The following is a 12189-nucleotide window of genomic DNA, read 5'->3' as shown; positions in this document are numbered from 1 at the left end:
TGAGAGCTGTTAAAGCTAGCACTTATAAAAGTAAAGCTAACACAGCTACAATGAGGGTGTTGGGAACGTTTAATTTGTCAACACTACACCCGGCATTCTATAGGTTGCCTTGTTTCACGAATAAGATCCAGGAGCAAATGATTTACACGAGCGTAGAAGCCGCTTGAGCTCGAGGAGCTGAGCTGAAGCTGAAGCTGGAGCTCATCATTTAGAGCACAAGCAGAGCGAATCCAAGCACAAGCAGGGATTTGAGTGAGAGCATTTCAAAATCTGATCGTGAAATCAATAAGTCCTGCTCTGCAACGTGTAGACCACGCTCCTGAATAACAAGTGAGGGGGGGGGGGAACATGTCAACTGGTCGTTTGTCATCGTCGTTGTCGCTCGTGTCTTCAGCTTCACTCACCTCCTGTGTCTTGTGGATGTGACTTTTCACTCTCAGCAACATGAAGCACTTTCACACGGGCTCATGTGAGAGAAACGCAGACGTGTGCATGCGAGACTTGTGCCTGAAACCTTTGTCGATATTCTAACAATGTGAAAAGAGCAATCAGATTTATGTTTTCTAATTATTTTGTGTACAGCTCTATTGAGGGTAGACTTCAGAAATCAAAATGTGCAACGGATGTATTTTTGTGCTTGATGACATTGTGGCGGATTTACTGACGCAAAGCAACTGCTGTAAATAACATGCGTGTGTGAACATGAGCGATGGTTTAATAACTGTTTAAAAAAATGCTTGTCAATGTTTACCTACATGTTCTTTCTGTCTGAATGTGGAATGACTCGGCCGGAATCATCTGCACAGAACCTTCCTCTGACTCATGAAGCAACAAGTTAGCAAACTGTAATTCCCGGAATTTGAGGCTGTGCGATGAATCCTCGCCGCTGTCACTCGGTTTTGTCGTGACGGTGTGTGTTTGTGCGTGTGCAGGTCGGTTGTTGTGACGCTTAGAGACGTGAGATGAGGGAACTGATCAATTTTTCGTGTTCTCGATTCTTGATGTCTGGAAATACTGATGTCGTTGAAATATCCTCAGCGTTAACTCGGCTCGGAAAGAGACGCGTCGATCCTTTGATTCAAAGGAAACAGGTTTTCACATCTTTGGTGTTTCCATATCAAATCTTATTTAAGGGAATAGTTTGGACTTTGGGAAATACAGATGTGCTTCTCTGCTGAGTGTTGGAGGAAATGTTCTGCATCACACAAATGCATTAATCTGTTTTTTGACAAACACATTTTCTAACTTTGGCAGAAAACATTGCATTCATGTTCAAGCTCATATTAAATAAAGAAGTTTCACAATATACATTTTCAGGTTCTTTAACAATATATATATTTGTATCTCAATTCTTTTCCGTCAGGCTTTTGTTGGACTAATTCCATTTTGTCGTTACAATCATTTAAAAACATACATTTTGCATAAACTCATAATCAATGAACTGTTGTTTTCATGAAGGAGAAATGTTACCCGTCTGTTTCAGAGTCGACGACCTGTGTTTCAATAACATCCGAGTGTGAGTGGTGGCTTTGTTTGTGGATTATCATTTATTTCAAACTTTTCCAGCTTCTTCTTCTTCTTCTCTTTGCCTCTTCGTCCGTGGCCGACGCGTCTCGGGTCCGTTCTGCTCAGGCTGAGGTGGATTTTCAGACATTTTTAAAATCTGTGTGGTTCTGGACGTCTGCTCTCGTTTCATCGCAACGTTAAAAAAAAAACACGTCGGGCCACGATGTCGAGTTTCTCGCCACAGTCAAGCGTCCGTGTGAAACTCAAATAAAAAAAACAATAAATCAATGGTGCCTTTTGTTTGTAAACCAAAAAGAAGGAATAAACAGATTAATCCTCTTCCTGTTTGACACGTTTGATTTCTTTTAAGAGTCTTTAAATCGTTGCTCAGTGAAGAGAAAGGACGATTAGTCTCGGCCTCGCTGACCCGGTTCCTGTGGAGCGGAACAGATCTGCATCAGAGTGGAAGCTGCTCAACGGCTCCATTAACATTTAATGCCGTCATTCAGGATTATGTTCAAATGCATGAATGGAAGCGTTTGGGGACTTCAAGGATCAATTGAGATTTCCTCAACTTAAACCTGTTAAAAATCTGCTCATTTCTTTATTCAAATCTAAAACTTCTTGATCTTAAAAACCAGGAACGAGCAGATGACACCAGGTAAAGTTAGAGGTTCACAGTTGTCTGATCTGTTGCCCTCGCTCGACTCTGGAGATCAGGTCGGGATAGAGTTTCACACGAGAGAGGTTCTGGTTTCTCGATGTTTGTGAAGAAGGTCGAGAGATGAGGGCCGTGGGAGGTTCCTCCTATGACATCAAAACTGAATTTAAAACTAAAAGAAAACCAGGATCAATGAAGTGTGGATCCGTTTATTGGGAAAACAACCTAAATCTAGTGTGGTTAACAATAAGAAAACTAATTTAAGAAATTCTTAAATCGTTAAATATGAAGTGAAAGTTTTGATTTTGTGTTTAATATATTTGTCTCCGTACATCAGTTACATTATTGGTAGTAAATTTGACTTAAACTGGGTCCCACAGATTTTAAACTCTAAAAAAAAATAATTTTAAGGGAAGTTGATTTGTTGGTGGATATTATTTAGAATAAGTGGAGGAGCTGTGCACATCTGGAACATTTTAAATCCAGATGTTGGTTCAGGTGCAGAAAGATGTTTGTAAATCAGAACATTAAATCTTGAGAGTTGACCTGTTGAGTTTTCTTGAACAAACACATTTTGGGAATCCTCCATTTCTAACCGTGCATCATTGACGTCTAACGTGATGAGACGTGTAGTCGACCTCCGGGATGTGACCCCGCCTCTCGCCCAGTGTCACCTGGGATTGGCTCCACCCCCTCTGAGACCCATTAAGGACCAGCAGTCAAAAAAAGGTTTGTTTGTATGTTGTTACAGAACTGATTTTAGGGGTCAAAGGTCAAGATCACTGTGACATTAGGGAAATCTGCTGCATCACACACTGAACATGGTGACCCGGTGATGGAAGCCCTTTTGTATTTCACGCTTCTCTGTGCAACGCCCGGCAACAGCAGCGTGGCAACTGTGGCCCCGGCAACCGGTGCACAAACACTGAGTCACAAGCCGCCGTGCACACCCAGCGGAGCACCAGGGCCGCTGAACAAACAGGAAACAGGGGCTTAGGGGGCTTAGAGAGGGAGCCCCCAGGCAGAAACACACACACACACACACACGGGATCTTGCACAACATCTAAACAGTCCAGGTTAATGAGCTGATACAGTTTTGCTTCACTCACTCATCTTGTTTTCACCCTCCACGGTTTCAACAAAAGAGAAAAAGAAGTAAATCAGATCCACGTCCTTCAACATACCTGTACAGATGAAGTTTGATTTATCAAAGCTGGATATTTATTTTTCAGGAGCAGAACTAGAAGGTTGAATATTGGACATAAAATCTGTCTCGTGGTCAGAATCACAATTTCCATTGTCAAACTCACGTTGTTCCTGATCTGCAGGAATAGAGACATTTAAGTTCAACTTAAAAGTAAAAAAATATGCAGAAGTAAATGCAAACTTTACAGGTAAAAAGCAACTTTATACTTGAGAGAAAGTAAATTACCTGTTTTTAAAGTATTAAAAGTACATCTATAAACGGCTGAGTCTCACTTTGCTCTCGCTATTGATTACTTATATTACTAATTACTAATATGTAAAAATGTAGTAAATATGTTTTACTCTTGTTGAGAACAGAGGATGTTGCTCCTTGTTAAGATCTATGAGAGAAATTGTGATTTGTGAATATCGGCTACACAAATAAAACACAAAGTGAGTTTTCTGCTCGTCTCTCTTTCCTGTTTCCATCTCGTAAAGCTTTTCCTCAAAGGTCACACTGACACACGTCTGTTTCCAGGTTTTCACAATGAGCTCCGTGACTCAGGGCGACGGGAACAGCAGTAAACCTGACGCATGAAAACACAAAGAACAGAAAAGTCTATTCTTTCATGTAGAATTTCCTCCATCCAACAGGTGAACGTTTTCCTGGAGACAAACACACAACTGATTCTATTTCTCCATCTCTACGTCAGCATGTGCATAAGAAGCAGTTTTATCTTCCCCTGGATCTTTGTCTGCGTTTTACAACTGTTGTTGTTAAACAGCGACTGGGATGTTTGTGTCTTTGTGGTCGGAACACGACACAGTCGACCTTGAGAGGTCACTGGTTTCTGCAGTTCACCAACAAACAGGCTCTTAAACCAGAATCTCCCCTCACACACACACTCACATCAGGTCTGCCTCTCCAGTCCGACCCTTGGTGAGTGTCTGTGTGTGTCTGTGTGTGTGTGTGTGAGATGAGGGCTGCTCTGCTCTCGCTCTGTTTCTGGTTCCTCTCTCTCGCCCCTGCAGCTCAAACAGGTGAGTTACAGATGAGATAAAAACACTGAGCAGAACGAAGGTGAGATGTTTGAGATGTTTTTCTTCTCGGCAGGTTTGAAATGTGGAGCTCCTCAAGGCTGGAGACCCCCGGCCCGGTCTGTGAGGGTGGTGGGGGGGCACCAGGCCAAGCACGGATCCCACCCATGGCTGGTCAGTGCTCCATCACACTGTAACTCCTCTTCTTCTTCCTCACTGCTCCTCTTGGGTCTTATTGCTCCTCCTGAAAGACGCCTGACCGGTGACAGCGTTTCCTTTTCACGTTGAGTCGCTGAAGTTTTGTTTTCTCTGTCAGTTTACGACCCAATCGCTCCAGTTGTTTCCTGCCAGTTAAATTGAGATTTTAAGTTTCTTTTAATAACTTTTAAACCTCAGCACAGTTTGGCTCCGAGTTGTCTTACGGAGTTACTAACTCCCTGTCGGCTCCGAGCTGTGATCTACTATGACTAGGTGTGAAAGTGTGTGAGTGATGTGTGATAGAGAAAGTAGAGTAAAGTACTTTAAGTGTCTTTAAGTCTAGAAAAGATCGATATAAATACAGACAATTTACTGAGAGTTGCACAAAAATGAGGCCAAAACATTTAGTCTTTGCAGTAGTGATGTCAGTGATGTGAGTCGTGCTTAAAATGACAGAAAACAATTTATTTGATGTTTATTTAGACTTTTTAATTTGATTCTTGTCCCATCTGCTGACATGGAGGTGGCAGAACATGTGACCTACACTATAAGCAGCCACCAGGGGGCGATCCAGGTGTTTTTGCTTCATGTTACATTACATTAAATTACATTTCATTTAGCTGACGCTTTTATCCAAAGCGACTTAAAATAAGTGCATTCAACCCCGAGGGAACAGACCAAGAACAAGAATCAAGAAAGTACAATTTCTTCAAAAATAAAGCAAAACTACAAAATGCTATAAGTAAGTGCCATTAAAGTGCTACTAAATTGTTAGTTTCAAAAACAGGGAGCTGTCATGTGATTAGGGTTGCAAAATTCCGGGAATATTCAAACTTGGAAACTTTCCATGGGAATTAACGGGAATATACGGGAATATACGGGAATATGCGGGAATTAACGGGAATAAACTTGAAATGTTGTGCGTAATTTATACCAACTGTATTTACCTTGTCATATACAGACATAAATATAAACATTTTGTTTTGTCCTAGGCTGATTTGAGTCCTGAGGAAACTTTGGGCACTTGACTATATGCTTCTGCATCGTTGTGTCATTCTTAACATAGGTCTTTGCACAGTATTTGCAAATGTACACAGCCTTTCCTTCTACATTGGATGGGGTGAAATGTCTCCACACATGAGAGAGTGCACGTGGCATTGTTCTGTAGAATAAGATGAGAAAAAAGTTTGTAAAAATTACTAATGCAATGCCAGAGATATAAATAGTTAGCCAAACAATTGGAACCCCCAAATTCCCGAGCTTAACTTCCCATGGAAAGTTTCTGGAAAGTTTCCGCCCCTTTGCAACCCTACATGTGATCCATCTTTGTAGACCACAGATTTGGTTGCTCTCCTGGCTTCAGACTTCACTTCCTGCTTCACTTCCTGCTTCACTTCCTGCTTCCCTTCCCTCAGGTTTCCCTGCGGCTCCGAGGCTCTCACTTCTGCGGCGGCTCCATCCTCACGCCGCGCTGGATCCTGACGGCCGCTCACTGCTTCTCCTCCGTCTCCAGGTTCTGCTCCTCTTCACCTTCATCACTCATTCCCCCTGACCCGTTCCAACACTAACACACTGATTCTGCTCAGGGAGTTCCTCCGGGACGTGAGCGTGGCCGTGGGCGAGTTCGACCGCACGCTGGACGATGAAGAGGAGGAGCAGGTCCTGGGGGTGAAGAGCGTCTCCTTGCACGAGAAGTTCCATCACGCTTTGCCCATGAGCCACGACATCGCTCTGGTGGAGTTGGACCAGCACATCCGGCTCGGCAGGTTCTCCCTCTGATGAGCAGTTTGATCAGATGTGGTTAAAGCGGATCAGTGATGGAGGATGTGTGTCTCTCACCTCAGGGATCCGAGTGCAGCCGATCTGTTTACCTCTACCTGAGGAGAACATCCTCCCTCGGACCAGGTGCATTGTGGGAGGATGGGGCAGGATGAAGGAAAGTAGGTCGTTTTCTCACTTGCACCAGATTTTGTCAAAGCAGAAAAGAACCGCTCTTCTTCTGTGGTTTCCCCAGGAGGTCGACTTCCTGCGGTTCTGAGAGAGGTCCAGTTGGACTTGGTGGATCCGGTCAAGTGTCAACACGTCCTGCAGACGCTCCGAGGGCCGGGCCGACCTCGGGCCGCCATGACGGTGGTGTGTGCCGGGCCGGAGAGAGGAGGGAGAGACGCCTGTCAGGTAGAACAGCACCGAGACCACCGATGCTTCACCTGAAAACACAGATCTGTCATCTTCTCTTTCCTGCAGGGCGACTCCGGGGGTCCTCTGGTGTGTCCTGCAGGGCCGGGCGGGGGTCACAGGGTCGCGCTGGGTGTGACTTCCTGGGGTAAAGGATGTGGGCGGAGCTGGGGCAACAACAGCATCCTCCCTCCGTCCAGAAGAGGGTCTCCGGGGGTCTTCACTGACGTCCGGCTGCTGCTGCCCTGGATCAAACAGGAGCTGCGACACGGTGAGTTAGAGTTTCACTAAACTTACTTTGGTGGAAAGAGGCCACCTGTTGCATCATGGGAAATGTAGTCTGTTGTTATATAAACAGTTTGTACATAGTTCAAGTTTAAATTAAGATTTTATTTGTCATCAGCTGATGAGCAGCAGAGGAGAAAAACTTTATCAGGTGAGTTATCTGTCATCACAGTTATGTATCTATATTTCATAATGTGCATGTGTTCCTCCGATGTACACTGTGTGTGTGTGTGTGTGTGTGTGTGTGTGTGTGTGTGTGTGTGTGTGTGTGTGTGTGTGTGTGTGTGTGTGTGTGTCACAGCAGGACTCTGCAGTGTGATTGATGGGCCTGTGATTGACAGCGATGGAGTCATCAGAAACCCCGCCCTCCCTGGTGATCGCTATGACAACAACGAGTGAGTGACATCGTAACTTTGTCTGAACATCGTAAAACATTAATTTGTTACGATCTTTAATATTTTCTTTTGGCTTTTTGTATAAATACTGACCAACAAAGATTGATGTGCACATTTTGATTCAGTGATCACATGTGTACACAATTCTTTCAAATGTCTAAAAGCAAATTGACCTATGTTATATATTTTGTTGACTTGTGTTCCAACATCATTCAACAATGTTCAAAGAAATCCACAATTTTATTCAGGATTGTTAAAAGATCGAGATTATTCGTTGCCGTTTCCTGTGTAAGAAATAAAACTTTAAGATGTTATCTCATCTGTGAAAATGACTTTTGCTCCTGAGTCGCGTTTTGATTGAGAGACCTCCATTGGCCAAAATCACATATTGTTTTTTTAATAACTGCTTAAAAAAGAAAATTAATTGTGTGTGTGTGTTCAGGTTGTGTGTCTGGAGGATCACTGCCCCCCCGGGTTCCTCTGTCCTGTTGGAGCTTGAGTTCTTGGATCTGGAGAATGAGTCAAACTGTCGCTACGATCGACTCACTGTGTCAGCAGGGAGCCACAGGCCTGTAGGTGAGGTTCACACACAGACACACACACACACACACACACACACACACACACAGAAACACACACACATACACAAACACACACATACAGACAAACGAAAAATGTCTACGAGAGTTTACAAACCCAAAAATCTGCTACTAACTAAACACCAATAGATTTCAACACATGCACGTAGTGAAAACTCTACATTTTATCCTTGTTTGTTGTTGTTTGTTGTTATTTATTTGAGTTATTATTTTACAGGTATATTCTGCGGACGTGTCCCACACAGACCTCTTGTCCTGAGTCTTTCCCAGAATGCAACACTTCTCTTCTCCTCAGACGTTAGCAGAACAGGAAGTGGCTTCGTCCTGAGGTATCGTGCTGTCCAGGGACGACCTGATCCTGGTGGGACACACACACACACACACACACTCTAACACACACACACACACACACACACACACAGACACACACACACACACAATGTGTGTACGTACATACTGTGAAGTTAGTTAGCACGTACATGATGTCAACCTCTGTTGTTTGTTGCTGCTGCATCACAAAGGAACCATGGGGATGGTGCAGGTGTTCAATAACATACTGTGTGTGTGTGTCTGTGTGTGTGTGTGTGTGTGTGTGTGTGTGTGTGTCTGTGTGTGTGTGCTCACAATCAGGTTGCGGGACAATTGTTCTCGTTGAAGATCAGATTGTTGTTCAAACCCCAAATTACCCACAATCCTACAGTAATGACTGCGTGGTCCGCTGGGTGGTCTACGCTCCACGGGGTCACGTTGTCAAGGTGACGGGTGTGAGACTCTAAATGTAACGCTGCCACGTGATGATGTCACGTGATGATGTCACAAACTGGTCGTTAATGATGATTATTGTGTTTCAGGTTGAATTCACCGACGTTGAGCTGGAGGAGTCGGACAGATGTTTGTACGATTCCCTCACCGTCCTGGCAGATGTGGAGCGAACGGAGGAGATAGGTGGGACGGAAGCTTCAGTCTCTGTTGTTTCATTGTATTGTGTTTATATGACACGTTCCCTCTGTTGTGTACTTTGTGTAGCGGTGCTGTGCGGCCGTACTGTCCCTCCTCCGGTTCTGTCCTTCCACAACGTCATGGTTCTGCAGTTCAGCTCCGACAGCAGCATCACACACCGAGGCTTCAGGGCCCGGCTGGCTTTCATCAGCCGAGCAGGTACGTGCACAGTGTGTGTGTCTGTGTGTGTGAGTGTGTGAGTGTGAGTGTGTGTGTGTGTGTCTGTGTGTGTGTGTGTGTGTGTGTCTGTGTGTGTGTGTGTGTGTGTGTGTGTGTGTGTGTGTGTCTCAGTGGGACATTAAAGAAGACCTCATAAGAACAGAGTCTGAAGCAGCAGGTCCCTGGTTCGAATCCCACCTTGACCGACCATCTACTGCATGTTACAACTCTATTGTTTCCTCCTCCTCTCCTTCAGAGTCAAATAAAGGAACTATAATAAAAAATAATATTTACATGAGGGATATGAATCCATTTGAAGAAGCAGTTTCTCACGTCCTCAGATATTAAAGTTTTGCATCTACAAGACGCAATATACACATGAAAAGTAGGGGGCAGTATTGGGAAGTGACAGGGAGGGAACATCGGTCACACGAGTCATGAATGATAAATATAAATAAATAGCTGGAGGCGTCATTTCAAAAGTGGATTCAGAAAGTCAGAAAGTGTTTATTGTTTACATAAAGTAAATCTCGCGAGTGCGCCACCTGCAGGTGTCAAGCAAGACGCCATATCTAACATTTTAAAATAGTTATTAAAACAAACTACAGAACAGCGATTTTAAAAGCACAGAAATATATATTGAATCTAAAGATGAATTCTCTCTGTCGGTTCAGACCTTCACCACGGGGACATTAGAGCTGGAGTCCAGGATCCAGGAGACATGAGGAGGATTCACCGACATCATGTGACCGTTCACCAGCAGCACGGAGACTCTCATGGTTTGATGATTCTCTCTTTAATCTTTTCTTTCTCTTTAGTATTTTAATATGTTGATTTGAGGTTTGTTGGTTTGAAAATAAAGAATCACTAGAGTCCAGAGTGAGTGAGAGAGGAAGTGGAAGTGCAGATGCTGAATGAGAGAATCAAGGTTATTAAGGTTAAAGAGAATAAAATGTTTCTCATTCAGCGAACAGAAGAAGAGAAATGTAGTTTGTCCTTTTTGTCTTTTAGTTTCTTGAGCACCAGTGTTTTTTTTAGGAGGCCAAGCATCTGCCTGACTGGTATTTAGAGAGTTAATGGGACATTTAACACTGGAGTTAAAACTGAGACCAGTTCGACAATATGTCAACAGCAGAACGACACGTGATCCTGAAAAGTTTTGACTTTAAAACTATTATTACTTCTGTCACTTTGTTTGGTTAAACTTTTAGCTTGTGTTGTGTCTCTTCTGTCTCTTCTATCTCTATCTCAGTGTTTTCTGAATACTGAAGAGCAAGTTGTTCCATAAATGACACAAAGATTAACTCACCTTCACTGCAATAATATAATTGCAGTGAAGGTGATAATAATAATATCTCCAGGGTTCAGCCTCACCACACCCTGCTTCTTTGTTGAAGAGTTTCTTTGTGACTCTTGTTTGATTTTGCTCTTTGAAGTTTTGAATAGACTTTAGATAAATATATGAATCACTGAAGTAGAACTCTGCTGTAACTTAAAAGCACAACAGGTAAGGTGAGGGTTAGCTTGTAAAGTATCTGGAAGATTCCTGTATTCAGACATAAAGAGGCTGTTTTAAAGGAACTAACAGTGTAAAAAAGTACTGAAGACCCCCCCCCCTTAGTTACAGTAAAAGTAATGGGAGAATAAGCAAAAGTAGTAGAAACAATTAAAGAAGCAAATTAATTTAAGCCCAAAGAAATAAGATAAGCATGAAAACAACCTTCACATAAAAAGTAACTTTAGAATTAAAGAAGTGACATAAGCATGGGAAAGTAACTTGAGCGTGGAAAGTAACTTAAAACTGGAAAAGTAACTTAAGTGTTGAATAAGTGAGTTAGAAAAGAACTGCACTCAAAGAGTAACACTGGCATAAAAGTAATTTTAGCATTAAGAAAAAGTTGATTTAGCATTTGAATAAAACTTCTGCTTTGTGTCCACAGCTTCCAAGCTGATTTGTGTATTATTCTCAATACATCATGTCTGCTAGTTTTATTGTTTATCACCATAATAAACCTGACATTAAAATCACTTGTTTATGTGTGTTTGCAGGCAAAATGTCAAACTACAAAACGCGTCAGTACAGATAAAAGAAACTTAACAGAAGTTCTTATTTTAAAGGTTATAAATAATATATTCATGTTCTTTCTAAATCCACCAGTGTAAGTAACCTTTAAATAATAAATAATAAATAATAAATAGACAGACTTCAACTCGTAATGGGAAACTGTTAACAGGGCGCCCTCTAGTGGCAGATTGCAGAACATAAAAGTTGGGTTTTTATGAATACACTTTGAATTATATTCTCATTCATGCGACTGTATCACAACTTTAAAATTAAATTAATTAATGACCATATAACAGTGAAGAGCAGGTTTTATCCACCTTCAGTTACTTTGAACCTTCTTTCTCCCGTCTTGATGTATTTCAGATAATAATTAACAGGTCGTCTCTGTTTCAGTAAACCTGGATGAATCTGACTCACAGTCCAGCAGCAGAGCTGAGTCCTCCCGGGATGAAGAGGATCCCAGTCTTCATCATCTGGACCTGAGCTCAGATGATGAAGACTCCAGTGGAGAATCCTCAGGGGACCGTGTTATAACCTGATGAAGGGCGGAGGCCTCTGGACACAGAACATCTCAAACTGAGCTCTGATGAAGATGAGGGTTTGGGAGGTGATGAAGATGAAGGTCGATCACTAAAGATGTTGGGGAATAGAAATGCAAGAGCTTGGTCAATTTCTTCTATTTCATATTATGGTGGAACAGGATTGTTTGTAAAATAGCGCCACCACCAGGTCAAATGTGTAATGTTATTTCTACTTTAACTAAATACCTTTGGAGTCATTGTCCTGAAATGACTCTGATACATCTCTATAATCTCAGAAGAGGTAAAGTTACTGATTAACTTGATTTTACACCAGGTGCCTTATTAAAATACTTTTACTGTAAATTCTCACAACTTTGAAAATACACAAACATTTCCTCTTTG

At 42.5% G+C, this 12189-nt stretch overlaps 1 protein-coding gene across 1 annotated transcript; it reads left to right on the top strand.

Annotated features, from left to right (window-relative positions):
* The first annotated feature begins 2787 nt into the window (after positions 1-2787).
* LOC133009023 (ovochymase-2) lies at positions 2788-12116 on the top strand. Its single transcript, XM_061076424.1, has 16 exons — positions 2788-2896; positions 4468-4565; positions 6005-6102; positions 6176-6351; positions 6434-6529; positions 6604-6764; positions 6834-7035; positions 7253-7309; positions 7351-7444; positions 7887-8020; positions 8261-8404; positions 8674-8798; positions 8895-8988; positions 9070-9201; positions 9876-9980; positions 11660-12116. The coding sequence occupies exons 1-16, from the start codon at positions 2788-2790 to the stop codon at positions 11803-11805; spliced, it is 1971 nt and encodes a 656-aa protein (XP_060932407.1). The 3' UTR covers positions 11806-12116.
* The last annotated feature ends 73 nt before the right edge of the window (positions 12117-12189 follow it).

Source organism: Limanda limanda, chromosome 8, assembly GCF_963576545.1.
Source record: "Limanda limanda chromosome 8, fLimLim1.1, whole genome shotgun sequence".
Taxonomy (NCBI): domain Eukaryota; kingdom Metazoa; phylum Chordata; class Actinopteri; order Pleuronectiformes; family Pleuronectidae; genus Limanda; species Limanda limanda.
The sequence above is the reverse complement of the archived record's forward strand: the minus strand, read 5'-3'. Positions and strand labels throughout refer to the sequence as shown.